This window comes from Euprymna scolopes, chromosome 14 (genome assembly GCF_053919585.1).
Source record: "Euprymna scolopes isolate OS-2025 chromosome 14, ASM5391958v1, whole genome shotgun sequence".
In the NCBI taxonomy this organism is placed as follows: domain Eukaryota; kingdom Metazoa; phylum Mollusca; class Cephalopoda; order Sepiida; family Sepiolidae; genus Euprymna; species Euprymna scolopes.
Window position 1 is genome coordinate 15,505,333 of NC_136495.1, and position 22,937 is coordinate 15,528,269.

Sequence of the window (22,937 nt, forward strand, 5' to 3'; positions counted from 1 at the left end):
AAATTGTATCTAAAAAATTGTATCTTAGGGCGCAAATATAGATACAATGTATTGTCATATTAAAAAAAATGTATCTTAGTTGCATTTGTATCTCAAGGTATTACTGTACATAATATTCTGTGATTTTTTTTTTTTTTTTTACATATTTTTTATTTAAATGTTATTTAAATTATGTGTCACTTTAATGTTTTTTATATTTAATTAAAAAAAAGAATAACATGACAAACAAAGCATGTAGTTCATGAACGATTTATTTTAATGTTATGATGAATGTATATTTTTGAGATGAGGATTGATAATTATTTTTTATATTATTTGGACTATTATTCTCATCTTGGTTGCTTTTCTTCACAACGTTTCAGCTGATGTAACCTCAGACGATCTTCAGGCGTATTTACACTGGATGAATTTCTAATGGCTATGTTCGTTGGAAAAACAAAAAACCAAACATTTTTCACAATTCACCAATAACATCCAGTATGAATACACCAGAAGAGGGTTGGAGGTTACATCGGCCGAAACGTGGAAAAAAAAACAAACCAAGATGAGAATAATAGTCAAAGTAATAAAAAAAAATTATTTTAATGTTTTTTACAAATGATTGCCGCAAGGTCAAGGGAGTAGTTCACACTTAATATGAGAATAGAGTTGCAAGTCCTATCTGCTTATCCTTCAGCTAACATTCACGTATGTGGAGACTTCAATGTTCACAACGTCAAATGGTTGAGCCACTCAAACAAGACTGATGATGAGCGGAGATTCTGTCATGATTTCTCCATTGCCTATGACCTCACTCAGATTGTTCAGGAACCCACCTGTGTGACTGACAACGATGGCCAGTATGCGAGTCTACTAGACCTTTTTCTCACAACTTGCCCTGAACTATGTTCAGTTTCCGTTCTGTCTCCTCTTGAATCTTCCGACCACTCTGTTGTATCAATTAAGATAAAAATGCAATGTAATAAGTCCCCAGACGTACCTCTCCATCATACAGTATATCGATACACTAAGGCTGACTGGGATAGCTTCTGTACATTTATATCGGATCTACCTCTACGTTCCATGTTTACAACAGATGTGTCCTCTATAGTATCAGATGTGACGGAATGGTTAATTGTAGGTATAGACCGTTTCATACCCTCAAAAAAGTTCCAGTAAAAACCCAACAGCCAGCCATGGTTCTCTCCATAATGTGCTGCTGCCATTGTGCACAGAAATCACTTTTTCCACTGCTTCCAACATTATAGATGTATGGAAACTAAAGCCTCTTTTAGGACTGCAAGCAACCATTGTAAGAAAGTAATAAAGAACGCAAGAGAGTTGTATGCTCAATCCGTCAAGTTCAAAGTAGCTGAGCAGCGGCTTGGTTCCCACCAGTTTTGACAAATAGCAAACAGAATCCTGAACAGAAAAGTGTGCTCTATCTCAACTATCATCAATGGACCGGAGGTAATCTCGTCAGCATCAGACAAAGCCAAACTCTTTGGCAAGAACTTTGCAGCTAATTCTACCCTTTGCGACCAAGGCCGCCAACCCCCAATATTTCCTCCTGTATCAGAAAACACACTATGTGATATACATATATCTGTACATGATGTTGCCAAGCTAATCAAAAACCTTGATTCCAGTAAAGCAACTGGCCCTGACAGTATTCCAATTATAGTACTCAAAAAAAACTTCAACCTGAACTAGCGCCCATACTTACAAAACTGTTTAAACGTTGTCTTAAGGAGAATAGCTTCCCATCACCCTGGAAAATCTCATCAGTATGCCCTGTATTTAAGAATTCAGGTGATCGCTCATCCTCCTCTCAGTACAGGCCAATAAGTCTCCTGTGTGTCATGAGTAAGTTGCTGGAATCTGTTAAATACAGAAGTAATCAACCATTTCAACAAAAATAACCTTCTTAGTGACACTCAATATGGTTTCCGTTTACAGCAGATGTGCTTACAGTTATATCTTACAGGATTAGCAAGTCTCTTGACGGAGGCAACCTTTCTAGGGCAATTGCTCTTGACATATCTAAGGCCTTTGATAGGGTATGGCATAAAGGTTTACTTCACAAGATCTCTAGCTATGGTATAGCTGGAAATGTCTTCTCAATTATTAAATCATTTCTTTCTGATAGGTTCATAAGAGTAGTAGTTGAGGGGCAAAAATCAGAAGCTCACAGTATTAATGCTGGTGTCCCTCAGGGGTCCATCCTGGGCCCAACTCTTTTCCTGATCTACATTAATGATCTTCCAAATTACATCCTTTCATCATTTGTAGGCATTTATGCTGATGACACTACCATTTATGGTAGCACATCTAAGACAGTAAACGACCAAGTTCTCTCCGATTCTCTCTCCTCTGATCTTGAGCACGTAGTACAATGGGAAAAGGAGTGGCTGGTTACTTTTAATGCATCTAAAACCAAGCTTCTCTCTTTACATAATCAACATTCTAATCCACATTTGTCATCAATTGAAATGAATGGCTCCCGTCTTCAGGAGGCCTCAAGTTTTGACAAGCTTCTGGGCTTGACCATTACTCCTGATCTTAAATGGAACACGTACATCAAATCTGTTGCCAAGGCCGCTGGAAAAATGGTGGGATCTTTTTATCGATCCAGTAGATATCTCACTGCTGATGCAATTCTCTATCTATATAAGAGCCAGGTACGTCCATGGATGGAATACTGTTGCCACATCTGGGCAGGAGCTGCTAGAAAGGACTTGTCCTGCCTTGATAGAGTTCAAAATAGACTTCGTAGCCTCGTAGGAAATGTCCTTTTCTCCTCCTTGCAACCTCTATCTCACAGAAGAGATGTTGCGAGTTTGTCTCTGGTGTATCGTTATTTTCATGGAAAGTGTTCGACTAAGCTTCAGTCTATGGTCCCCCCTCGCCAAACTTTCACAAGAAACAATCGTCTAGCTGAAAACACTATCAATAATTCCCCCCCACTCTTTATCTGTGCCTAAACCTAAATGTAGAATCCTTGAACAAAGCTTATTTCTTAGAACTGCACACCTGTGGAATTGTCTTCCGTTTTCTTGCTTTCCGGCTGACTACAATATGGTTGTCTTCAAGTCTAACGTAAATAAGTTCTTGATGAGCTGTTTCATATAAGTTAACAAATTTACCGAATTTTCATTACTATATTGTCCAATTTCTACTGTAAACTCTTTAACCCTTATCCTTGAGTGGCCTCTTGGCCTTGATAATGTGGTGATGCCTTTAAAAAAAAAAAAAAAGAGCTCGATTCCAAACGAAATCTGCAGATCTAGCACAGGAAAACTGCCAAATTAGCAACAGTGTTTATAATCTAAAAATGGTTTGAACAGGACTTTCATATTGGTAAAGAATTTTTTTTTTTTTCAATTTCAGAAGACGATGACCATGTCATCCAAAGACAAATCCAATTTTCTTCAAGAGTGTGACCCAACAATGACTGATGATAAAGAGAAAAAGATCTGCCAGTCTGAAACTTGCAATCATAAGGTGAAATTTTTGTTTTGATTCTTTTTGTTAGGTAACTTGCTTTGATAGTGAGTTGTAGTGATGGGACGATTCCAATATTTTTTCTGATTCTGATATAATTTCCAATACTGATTCCTATGTCTAAATATTTTATATGGTAATTTTTTTTTTTTTTATTATTATTTTTTTTTATCGGATTATTGTAAAAAACCATATATGTGCATATATTTTCATAAATGTGAAAAATATACTGAGGGGGGTGAGGGGTGATCACTACTTCACTAGTTTTATTGATCAATAAATATTTCTCATTTTAGGATTATTACCAGCAATTGAAAATTAAGTTTCAAATAAAAGCTAATAATTAAAAGAATCATTTTTGGTATCAGAAAATTGGTATGAATTTTTCCGATTCCAATACCCCAAAAAGTTCTGATATATATTTTTTTTATTTCCGATTTGTCATAACACTATCCTTATTGGCTGGCTAAGTTTAGATAATCCTGGTTGTTATTTTCAGTGTTTCGGTTGATGTAACCTCTGATCTTCAGATGCATCTATTTAAACTTAACCAGTACAAAATTTTGATCTGAACCTTATATTCAATCCACATGGCGTAACAGATGAAGGCACTGATATTTAATCAATTCTAAGTGACAATATCCTAGAGGTTGAAGGTTCAATCTTTATTACAGGCAAAGGAATTAGTCAATGATTTTAGTTCAGTTAGTTTAGAAAAGTTCCAAAGTTTGAATAATGCCAATTTTTTGTTTCTGAATTTTTGAGATAAAGATTGATAATATGTATTTTTATTCTTTGGACTACTGTTCTCATCTTGAATGTTTTTTTTTTTCACAATGTTTCAATCAATGTAAGCTTCAATCTTCTTCAGATGTCTCTTGTTGAACTCAGAAATTTTCTGTCGGACTCTGAAATTTACACAAAATTTCTAATGGAACTCTTTATTTAATCTATGGGGGTAGCATGTTCTTGTTTTGTCAGCCATAACCAGATAGTAGTTTTAAGTAATTTGCAATTGTATCCAGAGTATCGCCTGCACTGAGGATTGAACCTTCAACTTCCATAAGAGTGTCACTTGCGACTGAATTTTACCAAATACTTTATCCATTATACTATGGATCTTTGCGGGAAATTCTAGTATGTATTTTGAGAGCCTGAAAATTTATGAGTTTGATGAGATGCAAATGAAAAAGGTCAGAGGTTAAATTGGTCAAAACATTGTGAAAATAACACTCAAGATATGAAAAGTAATTAGAATCATTGAAATAATACAAATGGCAATTTCTTATCCAAACGTCTTTTTTTTTTTCAAAATTATCTTCCAATTTGCCGATGATTTCTAATTAGTTTTTAATAATTACCATTACCAATTAGTAATTGCCAAATTAGATGATGAAGAGAATTTCTCAATGATTTTTTTTTTAATTTCTTAATTTTTTATTTTATATAGATTCCACAAATTGAAGATTTTGTGTTTATCAAACCAATCAGCCGCGGTGCATTTGGGTAAGTTACTTTGCATATGCATGACTTGGAAAATGTGTGCACGTTTTATTTACATTTAAATATAAATCAGTTGTAAAATAAAAATTTGTGTGTGTACGTGCAAATCCTGCATCCCTAAAAGAATACAGTAAATTCCTGTCTCTGGATTATATCTTGATGTTCCTCTGACTTGGTTGAATCTCTTTCGTTCTCTCTTTTCGTTTAAAGTTGCTTTTCCTTTTTCTAGAAGTCAGACGTATTTTCACAAACTTACTTTTTGTCCTAACTTTTTCGCAGGTCAATTGTCTCCAAATTCTTCTCTGTACTTTTTTGTCCAATTAGTTGCTTCCAATGTAACATGGTCATTACGCTTGGATCGTATTTGTTACAATTCAAAACTTTCGCAGACCCCCCACGCTGTCCGGCACTGTCGAATAAAAAAAACAAACAAAAATAAATAAATCTGACTCAGATTTTCTTTCTGTTTTAGCAAAAGGCATTTATCACTATTACTTCCCAAAAAATACCTACTTCCTGTTTTTTCTAACTGTTCATTTTGTCTGCCATGAAATTAACAAAACCTCGCCGTTTCAATATCAGCTTAAAGAATCTCTCTCTGCCACTGCGGGGCAACATGTCCATCTCACCTGGTTCGTGTTTTTCTTTCTGCTCCACTATACGCCGGCCATAGACAACCATTTCCTGTCTTTGATTTTACACATCCATCTTTTTAAATGCGCATTTTGTTTCTCCCAACCACATTGTGTCTCTTTCTTTTTTTTTCTTCTCGCACAAGTTTGCACACACTTCCTAATTTGCATATGTACTTTTTTTTTTTTTTTGGCTACTGCAGCTAATATCCTTGCAAGCCAGCTATCTCATAGCTGCTGCTGATATTTTCCCACATGCTCATACACACTCTGTTATACTAAGTCTTTTTTGTCCAACCAACCTTTCTACAATTTAAAATCTCCATGTTTCTATAATGATTTCTTCAGGAGGTTTAATACTCTGCACAACCACATCAGCACTATCAATTCGTCCTTTAGATAATATCTGTTTGGTGAATATAGTGCACTCAGCAAATCCTCCAACCTAATGTGTCCGGTTCAGAAAACCTTAAAATACTCACCATTAAGCAATGCAACTACCTATGCAATAAAAAAAAAAAAAACAACACTATTTGTACTTAACATCCAATAGTTGAAGGCTAAATGAAATAAAACCCTAACTTGATCAAAATTATATTGTATCTTGGCTGTGCTAGCAACAACAGCAACCATGGAGAAGCAGTCTCTAAATCATTTGATTGTTGTTTGATTAAAATGCTTTGTACAGATTAGGTAAAAATACTAAATCTTTAAATGAATCTCTCTGGCAGCCAAGCATTTTTTCATATACATCTATTTATATTTATTTTTTATATATGCGCTGTCTTTAGCGAGCCAGTGAGAAGGTCAACTTGCTGAGTAAATTCTTGTCACTCAGAATGCTACTTTATTATTGGAAACTTGTCAATGTTAGTCGGGTTTTAATACTGTGGAGATTACAACAGTTTTGTTCGTTGAACGATATGTGAAGGGTTGCCTCCCTTGTCTGGTTTAGGTTTTGTCATTTTAAACATTTGAATAACTTCGAGTTATCTCCCCTTTGATTGTTTATATAACCAAGTATTTTACATGTAATTTCTCTCTTTGTGTCTCTTTTGCGTCTCCGTGTGTAAGACTGAAAAACATGTTACATTTTAATTGATTTATTTCTTTTTGCGAATCTTTGATGACTTACAATATGAATTTTATTTGAAACAAGCAAGGTATGTTTTTTAATTCAATTCATAATTAACTATGAAAAGTTATTAGTTAACCTACACAGACTTCTAAATGAATACCATTATGGTCTCTGACATTATTGGCACATTGATTTCTAAAGTTGGTGACATTTTTTGCATATTGGTTAACTTCTAAATATAACAATTGTGATGTTTGAATGTGTAACAATGCACTACTAATGTCTTTTGTTTTCTTATCGTAACGGACCATATGTATGTCTCTATGTACGTTGTGTCCGTTGTGTAACGGACTGTTGTCCTTGTATCCTTAATGCCTATTGTACAGCCAATGATTCCTTTCATTTAATGGTTTTGGTGTGTGCGTGTCAGAACATAATACATGTAACAAATACATAACGACATACCTGTTTCTGCTATTGTTTCTTCTGGGAGGTTCGTCAACCATCCTGGAATCTGTTAGAAGGAACACTCAAAACAGGACCCAAGATGATAAAAGATATTATAGATTTTATTCACTCCAAGGTAGTCGTCATAGCAGAGGCGTGAACAATGATCTCTGGCTTGGGTTTTTTTTTTTAACATCTCCATTCTGAGACTTCTCCCCCTTCATGGGGAAATCTATAATAGCGGTCTGTCCCTCATGACATCTCAAATACAACTCAACAATGTATAAACAGGAACATGACATGCTACATGTCACATCACCTGTTTGGATACTTTCTGGTGCAAACTTGACCAGGTTACAGTTTGGCATATTTGACAACCTGTCAAAACATGACTTCAAATCTTTATTGTGCACTCATCAATAGATAGACAGACAGATAGATAGATAGATAGATAGATAACAGATAAGTTACTGTTTCTGCTTGTCCATTCTCTAACATTCCTTCCTTTTTTTTTTATCAAAATTTATTGCAAAAACTTACGTTTTCTACTTCTCTCATTTAAATTAAAAAGAATTACATATGGCAAAGAAAGCTGTCATACCATAATCCACTGTCAAAATAAGATCCACAATTAAAGCCATGTGGCGCTAATCCTTGCTCTGTCGAAACTATGACTTGGTCACTTATGACCTCATGACTTCTTAATAAACCTAAATTTCAATTCCCCACTCTCGTCAACACTACTTGTGGTCGATAAAATCCTTGGCAATCAACCGAAACAACAAAAATTGAGACCCTTTGTCTCATCAACATGGATGAATCATCGTCCCTGACTTTATAGACAAGCTCTTTCCACAGGTAGCACCAAAAAAGCTGTAACATCCCAGGCCTTACACCCTCTGTCATTATCGACATTATACTACTTAATATTGGGGAACAAAACAGAAAACTACTCCTGCAGCCTATCTGGTGATCAGCACTCTAATTTCCAAGATATCTATTAACATACAGAGTAACTTCACCAGATTCAGGGGACCACGACCATCCGACCAGAATCATGGAAAGGAGACGATCCATGTCTTAACTAACCTAACAACTTGCACCATCCCTAAAGTGCCTAGTGGATCCTTAACTAGTGGCCAGGTGTCATGTGGAAATTCCATCCCCTACCGGAATGTTGAGGCAACCAAAAATCAGGGAACTCTCCTTTCATACAATTCTAAAAGCCCTAACCAGGTATCTTGATCTATCACTCCCCTTACGGAAAAACTTAATTAGTCAAAACATCAACCCATTTTTTTTATACACTTCCTCGTCCCACTACAGTGATTGCATCATGATGGATTTTAACCACCATCACACCCCTCCACCAACCTGTTTAGCGATCCTTCAGCTCCCAAAATTGATCCTTCAACCAATTTGCCAAAACGCACGTTGATGGGAATAAGTCTGCTTTGTTTGCTGTGTGGAGCAATCAATGCTCTGGATCGGTAACTGCAGCTATCTTTTTCTGGCTCACAGCCCGCAGAAACACATTCCCAATGCAAGGAGCTTTTTTGCTCCCCGTCGATACTACTTGCTGTCGATAAAATCTCAAAATAATCTCCCCCAAAAAATGAGTCATTGCAAATCACTCCTAAAACATAAAAAAAAAATGTTACCGATTGTTACAAAACCCTTCTATTTCCAATTTTAACCTATTGCAGACCTTTGCATCTTATAAACCCTTAGTCTGTCTTTTTATATTTTATTTCTTTTCTCAGTATACCACTTAAATATTTTGTCTTATTTCTTTTTTTTTTTTTAAATAATTTACATTATTTCTTAAGTATTTCCACAAGCCAAAGATCCTTGACTCCTCCCATCTGCACAATACAATATAACATACAACAAAAAAAACAAAACAATCATGCAAAATGGTGTAAAAATACATAGTCATTCATATATAAAAAAAATGATCTACTTCAATAAACATTTAAAACACAAATTTTTCACAAAAGTCCTGTTTAAAAAAAAGAATAAACTGACCTCAGATATTGATTGAGATTGTCGGACTGACTTCCTCATCTTGGTTGTTATCGTCACAACGTTTCGGCCGTTTTGCCCCCTCCGACCTTCATCAGGGGTTTTGTATCGAACTGGGGAACCGTTTGTTAGGAGTCTCGAACCCAACCCTTTATTATTATTACGGGGGTACCGTGTTTGGACTGAGACAAGTACTCGAGAAAGCCAAGCCTCCTAAATCAAACATATCTCGGGAACATAGGCTGGCTAAAAGAACCCTACAGAGTGACAGCAGTATAATAATTCTGCCAGCAGACAAAGGCAATGCTACTGTGGTGATGGACATGTCGGAGTACTGTAAAAAAATGGCAGGCCTAATCGCAGATGGTAGCTACGGTAATATAAAGAAGGACCCAACATTGAAAACCAAAAGAAAGCTGTTACAAATCCTTACCAAAAACAAGGAACACATCGCTCCACATCACAGCTGGTCCAGCATTACAGTAAGCTACCACATATGTACGGTCTCCCCAAGATACACAAAGACAGTATTCCACTCAGACCCATAGTGAGCTGCCGAGGCTCAGCATGCCACCCACTGAGCAGGTACCTTGTGGATATAATAAACCCATTAGCAGGCAAGTCAGCAACACATGTAAAGAATTCTGCCCACTTCACGGAACTGATCAAGGGAGCACCCATCAGTATAAATCAAATGGTAAGCCTAGATGTGGTTAGCCTGTTCACTAAAGTCCCAACTAGTGAGGCACTAGCAGTAATTCAAAACAAACTAGCTGCGAACCTCTCCATAGAAGAGCGCACATGTGTACCATTACCAAACTTAATGGAAATGCTGACATTCTGCATAGAAACAACCCACTCAGAATGGGCAATGACCTATATTGACAAGAGGAGGGGCTAGCTATGGGCTCGCCATTATCACCAGCGATGGCGAACATATACATGGAATACTTCGAAGACATGGCCTTAGGTTCAGCTCCCTTAAAGCCCACCATGTGGCTAAGATACATTGATGACACCTTCATACTCTGGCCCCATCAGGAAGACATCCAGGCACTACTAGACCATGTGAACTCAATAAGACCATCGATACAGTTCACAATGGAGAAAGAAAAAGATAACCAACTGGCCTTCCTTGATATACTCATATCACGCACAGGGCATGGGTTTAAGACATCCGTATATCGCAAGCCTACCTTCACCGGACAATACCTTAACTTCAACTCCCATCACCTATACAGTATCAAACATGGAATCGCACGCTGCTTACAACATCGAGCAGAGACAATAAGTAGCGACACCATTACATACCACCAAGAAATGGTCAGGTTGAAGAATACCCTCTGGCGTAACAACTACCCCGACAGCATACTATCCACCAGACGTGTTAATAGTATAAGAGAGGAGAATGAAACCCAAAAACCTCCAACGGTCTGCCTACCATACATACGAGGCATCTCCGAAAAGATTCAGAGAATATGTGCCCCCTACAACATCAGGACGGTATTCGAGAGCGAGTCAACACTCAGACGACACCTGGTACAAGTGAAGCCCCGCATGGAGGAGAACATGACAAAAAACTGCATATACTCCATCCCATGCAGTTGCAGAAAGGTTTACAAGGGTGAAACATGCCGCCCCCTTAAAGTAAGGGTGGAAGAACACCGAAAAGCAGTAACTAAAGGGGAGACAGAAAAATCGGGTATAGCCAACCATGTCTGGATGGGAGGGGGGACCATCGCCCCCTATGGGATGAAGTAAAAATAATAAACAGAGAGACCCACTGGAAAGTGAGAAAACTTAAAGAAACAGCTCACATGCTCGGACATAACAACCTACTGAGCAAACCAAGCATAGAGCTGAATGCAATTTGGACACCTCTGATAGAGAGAGAAAACCTTGAATAACAACATAGGTTTAACATTAACAAAAAAACAACTAAGAATTGTCCTAGTGACATATGGCCGAGTGGTCCTAGACGTTGTATCAAAGTTTACAGTTACCCAAAGGTGCCGAGTTCAATCCTGAACGAAGGCAGTGAAAAAAGTAACTTTCAAAACAGAGAATCAGCAACTATGTCCCAGAGCCTAGCTGGAGTCCGTAATAATAATAAAGGGTTGGGTTCGAGACTCCTAACAAACGGTTCCCCAGTTCGATACAAAACCGTGATGAAGGCCGGAGGGCAAAACGTCCAAAACGTTGTGACGATAACAACCAAGATGAGGAAGTCTGACAATCTCAATCAATGAAAACACCTCATCTCAAAAATACAGAAAATTACTGACCTCAGATAATTCGTTATAGGATATTAGATTAGTTTTGTTTCATCAAAAAATGAATTTTATCCCCGTGTGTGAGAAATGGTCTCCATCAAACTATTTTGACAATTTTTGGTTTACAGACTTGAAACTTGATATATATGGGATTTGAACCTGTGAATTCAATTAGCTTTTTATGTCAGCCTCTTTAAGAAACTCGTTTCTTATCGCTGAGCACTTTACAGTTGAAATAAAGTTGCTCAATTTAGCTTGCATGCCCAGATCATTATATAATGATTAGATAACTGTGACAGACGTTAAAACATTTAAAAATAAATGTTTAAATTTCAACAATATTTCTTCTGATTAACGGTGGCTGAATGGATTTGGTCCTTGCTAAAGGAGTCCGAGATGGCTTCAGTGCCAGATTACAAATCTCTCGACCGGTGGTAATTGTAACATCCTGCACTGATGATTCCTGAAAGGATAACACACTAGTGTCTGTAGGTATTTAATAATTATTATAGCAAATAATATATAAATATTTGGTTGAAACAAGTGGTAGGAATTGCCATACACCGGGTGCTACCAGATCAGGCTGTTTGAAGATACCAGTTTCCTGGCAAAAAAATAATCAAAAATTGATGTTATTGTTATTTTTTTTCTCCTTTGCAAAACTCAATGATGTTCTACGAAAACAATCAAACCAAACACAATGAATTTGAAGATAATTTTCTTTTTATTTTGTTATTTTGATAAATAACTTCATTCAGCATTAAATAACCTAGAAAGGGTTGATATGCAGTAAAACAAAACAACCAAATACTCATACAAACTATATTTGTAAAAAAAAAACCCAAAAAACATATACACACTATATTTGTAAAAAAAAAAACAAAAAAAAACGTATACACACTATATTTGTAAAAAAAAACATATACACACTATATTTGTAAAAATAACCCAAAAAAAACATATACACACTATATTTGTAAAAAAAAAACCCAAAAAACATATACACACTATATTTGTAAAAAAAAAACCCAAAAAACATATACACACTATATTTGTAAAAAAAAAACAAAAAAACGTATACACACTATATTTGTAAAAAAAAACATATACACACTATATTTGTAAAAAAAAAAACCCAAAAAAACATATACACACTATATTTGTAAAAAAAAAAAACAAAAAACATATACACACTATATTTGTAAAAAAAAAAACCCAAAATACATATACACACTATATTTGTAAAAAAAAAAACAAAAAAACGTATACACACTATATTTGTAAAAAAAAACAAAACAAAAACATATACACACTATATTTGTAAAAAAAAAACAAAAAAAACATATACACACTATATTTGTAAAAAAACAAAAAATACATATACACACTATATTTGTAAAAAAACAAAAAATACATATACACACAAAAAATACATATGCACACTATATTTGTAAAAAAACAAAAAATACATATACACGCTATATTTGTAACAAAGAAAAAAATACAATCAAACCAGAAGGATTTAATTAAAAAAAGATGAATTACAACAATTTGTAATTAATTTATTTTTAACTATTTAGTAAAATTTTACTCCAACTTGCTATGGACCTGCATACATATTTCTTTTATTTGTCTCTCTTTCATTCCAGCAAAGTGTTCCTGGGTCATAAAAAAGGATACCCTGATAAAATATATGCACTTAAAGTCATGAAGAAAGACTATATGGTAAATAAAAATCTGGTTCGCCAAGGTATGTGTTTTTTTTCTTCAGTACCAACACTCATTCGCTGATTATTTAAAAAAAAAATTTTTTTTATGGATGTATTAGTCTGAAAACTCTTAAATGCACAAAATGTTATTGTTTTCGTTTTATTAGTGGTGGGGGACAGAAAATAAATAAAACCCTCAGTCAATTGCAAATTTTATATCTGCTCAATAAAAAACTTTTCAAAATTATTTAAAAGAAATACTGTGTTTTCAAGCAACGTAGATCATTACATCGATTGATATTTAATATTAGTCTGTCCATTTATCATATGTATAAGTATCAGTTCACTAGCACACATATTTGGTTTTGCTCGAGAATGAATATGTATTGCCTGCGTGCATACTCCTGTTCTAAACCCTAAACCCCAGATTACCATTCTTTTCTTTTCTTTTTTTTAAATTTTTTTGCAATTTAATAATAAATGTTTTAACTTCTAGAATTTGCAAATTAAAAATAATTTAAAATATTGCGTTTGCTATTTATGGTTGTATGGCATAAACAATATTATTGCACTATGCCCTACCAAATACAAAATTAATACCACCAGATGACTCATAAAGATAATCTTGGTGCGGGTCTTTGTTTTCACTTACATCCCAAGACAGACGTCACACATTTATTACTTTTCTCATATTTAAATTTATTAAAGTATTTACATTTTTTTAATCTTTTTTTTTTTTATTGTTGAAATAAATGTCATGTAAACAATATCTTATTTTTCTATGGCGTCTAAAATGTAAATGCAAATAAGAAGAAACTACTCGCAAGTGGTATCATGTCTGTTTCAATCGTCAGGTGACAAGATCTGAGAAGGAAAAAGAAGAAAAGAAAAATGTGAATTTATAGATGGAGTCTTTATATTCATATGGAATTAATTTGCATATGATGGGGAATGGCACCTGTAAGAAAAATGAATTGGAGATGACAGTGAGTTTTGAACAGTTGAAAGAGACGTTCAGCGTTCTGACAGTTTTATTTTGAACGCCAGTATATTATTTTTATTTTTAGTGATCACCGAAAGAAACGCTCTGGCTGTATCGAGGAGTCCATTTATTGTTCAACTTTATTATTCATTGCAGACTCAGAAGAACATTTATCTGGTAAGTAATTTAAAATCATTTTTTTTTTTTTCATTTGTAATTTGTTGCAGATTTTTATGAATTAACTAGTAGGATCTGTGTACCAGCATTGCCCAGTAGAAGTATAACACAAAACCAAAACATGCCCCCTTCTTTTGAAAACAAATTAAAGTATGATTGTTAGTGGGCGCCACTGTCAGTCCTAGAAAAAGTAGTGTCGGCCTCCATTGGAATGCTCATAACTGAAACCATTTGTCTTCAACTGTTAGGCACTAGCTGTCACTGGATGCCTCTGGCAGCGACTGATGGTCACTGACAGTTAGTGTTGTATTAAGGTAGTTACTTGCGTTTATTGGCATTTACTGGTGTGTACTAGTTGATCTTAGCTGTTTTTACAACTGTCACTGTTAGTTCCTGGCATACACAACTGAACACTGGTGACCATCAACAGTATCATCCTCCATTGGACTTCTTCAAAAATAAAATGAGGCTATTTGCATTTACTGGCGTGCATCCGTTTCTTCGATCATTATCAGTGTCCAACCACATTGCACTGCTCTAAAATGAAATCAACTGTGATTACTGTCACTACTTGACTGGGACGGGCATTGGCAGATAAATCGTATGTCATCAAATTTTTGGCATTGTCATCCAGTGGCGAGCACTGTTATCAGTGGTGATCATTGCTCGTTAAAGGTGATTACTGTCACTTCATGTCAGGGTATGAGAACAATAATACTACTACTAATAATAATATTATTAATACTACTACTAATAATAATAATAAGAATAACAATAATTACAATAAAAATTCTAATAACAATACTACTACTATTACTACTAAAATAATAATATTAATAGTAATATGCTCTTTTTAAGGTGGTTAATGTCACTTCAGGTTATGGGACGGTAAGATAATAATACAAATAATATTACTAAGAATAATATTAATCCTACTACTGCCACTAATAATAGTTATAACAATAATTATATTAAAAATGCTAATAACAATACTACTACTAATAATAGTAACAATAACAACAAATGAATGGCTCTTGTCTGGTGCTACCAGATCAGGCTGTCTATTGGCTTCCTGAGACGAAATTCACCTACATTAAATTTCTCTTTTTGTTTTCTATTCTCTTTTGTTAAACTTAATTATGTTCTGCAAAAACAAAAACAACAACCCCCTTTCTGTCCCCCTCCCTTTTTTTTTCTTTCCTTCCCTACATCCCGACCCCGTCGATGGGGCATTAGAATACACGACTGTCCCCCTGCAGAGAGTAAAAACCTCTCAAAGGGGCCACCTGTTGGCCATGGGTGGTGACCCGTAATGAAATTAAAGATATCAGTTGCAACACTCCACTTTGGCTTCGTACAAGGCTAGACGGGTGGTCGGAGGGGCCCAATCCAATCAATCGGCTAGTTACGTCAAGCCCTAGCACATCTACTTTTCTATCAATTTCCTCTAAACTGTAACAAATACAGTTCTACCCTATACCACTATAAACTATATACATATTTCCCCCGCTTTTCCATGTGTTAGAAGGCGGTGGCTAGGGTCAAATGTGCCAAATGATTAAAGTCATAACATGGCTGTATAGTGCCGAAAGTTACCACAAATGACTTGGATTGTGTAACTAAAGGATTATGGGTGCTCATGGCTCCCATTTGGGACATGTATACTGTTTATGTAGCCCTGGCATGACAAGGCGAATGGGTTTCCCCCTTAACATGCCCCAATATTGGACTCCGAGGTGGGTGGGGAGCATAAACAATGAATTTAAAATATATATATATATATATATATATATATATATATATATATATATATATATGACCAACTATAAAAACTTCAAGCGCCAACACGTTGACTCGGATAGTTGAGATAATGAACTACATCAAACATCCTCAAAATTTATTCTGTTGGAATCCACCAAAAAAAACAAAATAACTGACTTATCACCGTTTATCATACATAAAATTATATCGGCATATATTACCCCCCAAAAATGTAAAATTGGGTTCAATGTTGAAAAAGTTGAACCCTTTATACCAAACTAACTTTGGTGCTTTAAATGCCAGAAGTTTGGGCACCATGAGGATGCATGTAGGGAATGAGCAGTGTGCGGCAGATGTGGCTAGAAAGATCCAGACCACACTGTCAATGACTGCAATCTTGATTGCAAATTGTAGAGAAAACCATCCAGCTTATGCAAGATCATGCAGAATCTGGAAGAAGGAAAAGGAAGTAGTGTCAATAAAACATACCAAAAACATCTCCTTCCTCGAAGCCAGGAAAATAGTAGATGAACACATGAAGGAAAAGATGTACTCTAAATTCACATCAAGTCGTATATCATCCAACATCACTAACCAAGACTCTAAATACGAAATACTAATAAACAAATTGTTACAATTGGGACTAAACGACTGGCCCAAATTTATAAATGAAATCAAACCAAACATATCATCAAATATTAATCATCCCATTAAATCATCAACTAATGTTACCACAACCAAAATCAGAACATCCAAGAAAACAAAATCGATCAAAAGAAAGATCACAAAAATCACCAGTACATCGTGCAGATGCTGAAAAAGACGAAACTAAGGAAAAACAAAATCAGTTAAAAGAAAGACCACACAGGTCACCAAAAAAAGACACACTTGAAAAACAAACAAAAAATACATCTACCAAAAAACAAAATAATATAAAGAAATTACCACAAACAGAAGCCACTACTACTACTACAAATAGATTTACGGAATTAGAAGACATGGAAACTGAAGTTACTCCTCAAACCAAAAAAAAATTCATCATGAATTACAAGATAATCCAATGGAATTGCCATGGATTGAAGGCAAATTGCAATGAAATTTATTGTTGCAAACTAAATTTAATCTTTTGGTTATTTGTCTCCAAGAAACCTTCCTTAAGAATGAGGACAATTTGAATATAAAATACTATCAACAATATAACTACATTCATAATACAGGACTTGGAGCTTCTGGTGGTGTATCGGTATTCATTAAAGATAACATACCCCATAGCCAAATTGAATTAAAAACAAATTTGCAAGCAGTTGCTATAAGAGCAACAAGCATTTATTCTTTATACATACCTCCACATGAACAAATAGATGAAAATGAATTGGAGAACTTAATAGAGCAAATATCCAAACCTTTTATTTTCCTAGGGGACTTTTATAGTTACAACTTATGGGGATGCAAGGAAACGGATAGAAAGGGAAAGAAAATTGAAAATCTAATAAATAAAAATAATCTATGCTTGTTCAACCAAAAAGAAGCCACTCACATTAATCCAACAAATGGAACGCTTAGTTTGCTTGATTTAACTATATGTGACCCTTCCACTTATCTGGATTTTTCTTGGAGCGTTTTCGACGATGTCTGTGGTAGCGATCACTACCCAATCATTCTCAAAAGCCATGAAAAAATATTTCAACATCCACCAAGATGGAAGCTTAACAAAGCCAACTGGGAAAACTGGGAATCTCTGCTCAGAACAATTGACAGAAAACAACATCGATACAATCGAAACATTTACACAAACATTAATATTAATAGAAGAGTGTATTCCCAAAAACACTACTTCAGGAAAAAAGAATAGACCATGCAAAGAATGCAAAGAATCAATAAATCTACGAAAAGCAGCATTAAGAAAATTTAATAAAGAACCAACAACAAACAACTTAATTGAATACAAATTACATAGAGCAAAATCACGCAGAATAATAAAGAAAACAAAAAAGAATGCTGGCAAGAATATGTCAGCAAGATCAATGTTTTCACTAAATCAAAGACAGTTTAGAAAATGGTTAAAAAAATTTCTGGAAAACATAACCCGATACCAATTAAACATCTTTTTATTGAAAATACCAAAATAACAGAAACGAAGGCTATAGCGAACAAATTAGCCAAAACATTTTCAGAGAACTCTTCTTCAAAAAACTATAACAAAGAATTCCAAACCATCAAGGAAAATATTGAAAAGTACAAGCTAAACTTCAATTCCAAAAACCTTGAAGAATATAATAAACCTTTTTCAATAAGTGAATAGGAAAATTCCATAAATCACACAACACAGCAGTAGAACCAGATGAGGTCCACTAGTTTTTTGAAAATACTTCCAAAAACTTCATTGGAACTTTTACTAAAAATCTACGACATATGGATTAAAAAAGAAGTTCCCAGAATCTTGGAAACATACAACGATTATTCCAATACCAAAACCAGGAAAAGATTCTTCTTTTTATCGACCAATTTCACTAACAAGTTGTTTGTGCAAAACAGAGCAAATGGTAAATCATCGCCTAATTTGGTATTTAGAAACAAACTAATAACCAATGCACAGTGTGGTTCTTGTAAAAATCATGGATGTCTTGACGATTTCGTCAACTTAGAATGCTATGCCAGAAAAGCCTTCATAAGAGGGGAACACGCCACAACTGTCTTTTTCGATCTAGAAAAAGCTTATGATACTACCTGGAAATTTGGAATTATGAAAGATCTATTTGACTTTGGATTTAAAGGTAGACTTCCCGAATTTATTCAAAATTTTTTAACGAACAGAACCTTCAGGGTACACATAGGGTCTACTCTAAGCGATATAAATAAACAGGAAGAAGGTGTGCCACAGGGTAGTATACTATCAACAACTCTATTTAATATAAAAATCAACAACATAATAAAGGAACATACTCCTGACATGAATAGAACATTGTACGTGGATGATTGCTCTATAAGCTATCGTTTCAAGCACATCCATATTATTGAAAGAAAATTGCAACACGGCATAAACAAAATGAATAAATGGGCAAAAGAAAATGGTTTTAAATTTTCAAAAAATAAAACCAAATGCATTCATTTTTGTAATCAACACAAATTACACAATGATCCCAAAGATATCCCCTTTGTTGATGAATATAAGTTTTAGGAATGATTTTTGATAAAAACCTAAATTTTATTCCCCGCATAAACTATGTTTTAAAAAAATGTAATAAAACACTGCAACTTCTGCATGTTGTGGCCCATACAAATTGGGGAGCTGACAGGCAGACCTTGTTAAAACCTGTACAGATCCCTAATTCGATCTAAAATGGACTATGGCAGCTGTATATACCAAGCAGCAAGAAAATCTTACGTTAAAATTTTAAATCCCATTTACCACACAGGACTGAGACTTGCACTGGGAGCTTTCAGAACCTCCCCAATAGAAAGTTTGTATGCCGAAGCAAATGAGCCTCCACCTAACCTTAGATATAATAAATTAGCACTGCTATATTATACAAAATCGAAGGCAGATCCCGACAATCCTGCGCACAACTGCATTTTTTATCTCAAATATAAACATTTATTTAAAAAAAAAAAAAAAGCCATTAAAACATTTGGTCTACAAATTGAACCTATTATTGAAGAAGCAGAGATCCCGATAACACAAATTCATAAAACATTTACTCCTAAAATACTTCCCTGGAACATTATAGTACCGATAATAGACTTAAGCCTCTGTAATTACAAAAAAAAAAAAAACCACATCATCCTCTAAACTTCAAAGAAAAATATAGAGAAATCACAGAAAAATACCCTGGACACATCTATTTATACAGATGGATCCAAAGAAAATAACACATCAACCAGTGCAGCCATAATCAACAAAAATACCAAAATAACAAAATGCCTCCTTAAAAAGCTGTTCAATTTTCACTGCAGAAATTACCGTTATAAATCTAGCTCTAGACCTAATCAAAGAAAATAAAACTGCAAACTTCATCATTGTCTCCGATTCTCAATCTGTCATCACAGAAGTTAAAAAAAAAAAGTAAATAACCCCCTAATTATAAACCTACTCACAAATTTCCAGCAACTAAAAAAACGAAATCATACTCTGTTGGGTCCCCAGCCACATTGGCATACAGGGCAATAAACTAGCTGACACAGCAGCAAAGGCAGCCGATAACCAATCTATCGACTCCACTTTCAAAATCCCATATACAGACATCAAAAGAAACATCAATATATATATCCAAGATAAGTGGCAGTCCTATTGGAATAACTTCCCAAATAACAAACTTTTCTGAATTATGCCCAAATTAACAAAACATGAACATCAAAAAACAAACAGAAAACAAAATGTCATTTTAACAAGACTTAGAATAGGTCACACACACCTAACACATTCTTACCTCCTAAAAGGAGAAACTCAACCGCAATGTATTCGCTGTCAAGCACCACTTACTGTAAAACATATACTGAGTGCATAGATCTTTCACAAATCAGGAAAAAAACACTACAAAGAAATAGATCTTCAAAAAATCTTCGAAAAGAACAATACCGGAAAAATCTTTTCTAACATTAAAGAAATAGGACTCTTCCAAAAAATATAACCCCCAAAAACCTTATATTCTGCAAAAACAAAAGCAATTTGCCTTTTCCCACTTTTCTATCCTCCTATTTTCGCCTTCTCTTTCTATCTCCCTCACTTACTGACTGGTTTTCAAACTTAAAATGCACCGATCAATAATACTGTAACCCTTTCCCCCCCTCCCATTGCAAAACACAATCATATTCTGCAAAGCAGAGAACAAAAATTACAAAAGCTACGAACTAACGATTGAAAATACAAGGAGCTTGAAGAATAAAAATCTCATATAAAATAACTGGATACAACATCGAATACTATTCCCAAAATAACTGGATTCGGCATTAAATAACCCACAAAGGGTTGATATGCCGTTAAACAAAACCAAAAAAAAATAAAAAAAGAATGGCTCTTGTCCGGGTGGGAAGTGGGGGGGAGGGGGGCAATATTTTGACAAGCTTCTGGGTCTGACCTTTATTCCTAATATGAAATGGAACATGTACATCAAATCTGTTGCCAAAGTCACTGGGAAAATGGTAGGATCATTCTACCGCTTCAGTAGATATCTCACTGCTGATGCAATTCTTTACCTCTATAAAAGCCAGGTACGTCCAAAGATGAAGTACTGTTGCCACATCTGGGAAGGAGCTGCTAGAAAGACCTTATCCTGCTTTGACAGAGTTCAAAATAGACTTCGTAGCCTAGTGGGGGATGCTCTTTTCTCTTCCTTGCAACCTCTTTTTCACAGAAGAGATGTTGAACAAAGCTTCTTAGAACTACACACCTGTGGAACTCTGTCATTTTCCTGCTTTCCAGCTGACTACAATATTATTATCTTCAAGTCCAACGTAAACAAGTTCTTGATGAGTAACCCAATTTACCAAATTTCCACTACTAACAATTGCTACAATATTGTCCCATTGACTACTGTACACCCAGTAACCCTTATCCTCAAGTGGCCCTGGGCCTTGATAAGTGGTAATTCCTTTGTAAAAAATAAAATAATAAAATAAAAATGTATCAGATATTCAAAGAAAGTATAAATGTGAACGAAAAACAACAAAAAAAACTTGAACAAACGATACACTCAGATATGATTTAAAGTATTGTCAAAGCAAATTCGCAAAACTTGTTCAAACAATATTGTATTTATTTTAAGTTAGTTTGTGGGTGTAAATTTTTTTATAGAAATATTTTTAAGCAAAAAGTCACGTGAACATGGCTTTCAGCAATGTTTTTTTTTTTTTTTTTGTCATTGATGATAGTCGTCATTCTTGTAAAGGTGGTTACAATCACTTTATGTCAAGGGATGGCAAGCCAGTAATACTACAAATAAAACCGATAACAGTACTAACAAAAAAAAAAAAATATTAATGATAATAATGCTAGAAATGCTGATAATAACACTACTACTCTCACTAAAAACTGTACTGAAAAAGGTGATTTCTTTGTTCGAAAATAGTAATCCCTTAATTGAAGAATGTATAAGTGTCATTCCATCATTCTTCTGAACTTAGAATTAGAAGGGAGCGTTCCATAATTTCTACGTTTATGCCAATATAATATGTATGAAAGTAATGCATTTAATAAGTGGAATAATGAACTAGTGTTGTATTGAAAAAAAGAATTGGTGATTTAGTTTTGTAGGAGGACTAAAATTAAAGAGGGAAAAAATATTTGCTACTACCATTATGAGATCACGTAGCTAAGAGAGTGAGGCAAGAAGCACAAATAATATATGTTTAGAACGGAGACGAAATATGTGTATTTTAGCTTGAGAAGACTCTGCTGTACTAAACTTTGAATGGTGAGTGCAAAATATTTGCACAGGAATCGCCTTTTAGTTTCTATGGGTTCAATAGTTAGAAGGAGGGAAAATGTCATGATTTTATTATATATAGAGATAATCCATCCATCAGTTTTTTTCAAATTGATTGATTCTTCTGTTTGCAGGATGAAGTGCATAAAAATAAGTATGTATTTCATGTTGATGGATTTGACTCTGTGATCCACTTAAATTATTTTCAAGATCAAATTGAAAAGTTATGATCCAGCATTTGCATCATTAGTGACATTTGGATTTATACATTAAAATTGTCAGGACATTATTTAAAACAGGTTACCATACTATACTGATTAGAGATGTTTCAACTTTGTCCAAGAAAAATCTTAGCTATTTAGGTAGGACTGTAGAGTTTCAATCAAACGTTCTAAAATTTCAAGGGTCAGAGTTGGTTAGAATTTAAACTCAACCTAAATAGGAA

General features: G+C 34.6%; 1 protein-coding gene across 1 annotated transcript in view; it reads left to right on the top strand.

The window, feature by feature from the left end:
• The window catches only part of LOC145292867 (serine/threonine-protein kinase greatwall-like), a 93,793-nt gene that overhangs the window by 12,674 nt on the left and 58,182 nt on the right, over window positions 1–22,937 (top strand). The window contains exons 2-5 of the mRNA XM_080138975.1: window positions 3,370–3,483; window positions 4,934–4,989; window positions 13,091–13,191; window positions 14,218–14,309. Of these exons, the coding sequence (XP_079995101.1) occupies window positions 3,376–3,483; window positions 4,934–4,989; window positions 13,091–13,191; window positions 14,218–14,309 (357 nt within the window). The 5' untranslated portion in view covers window positions 3,370–3,375. The remainder of the gene's footprint in view (window positions 1–3,369; window positions 3,484–4,933; window positions 4,990–13,090; window positions 13,192–14,217; window positions 14,310–22,937) is intronic.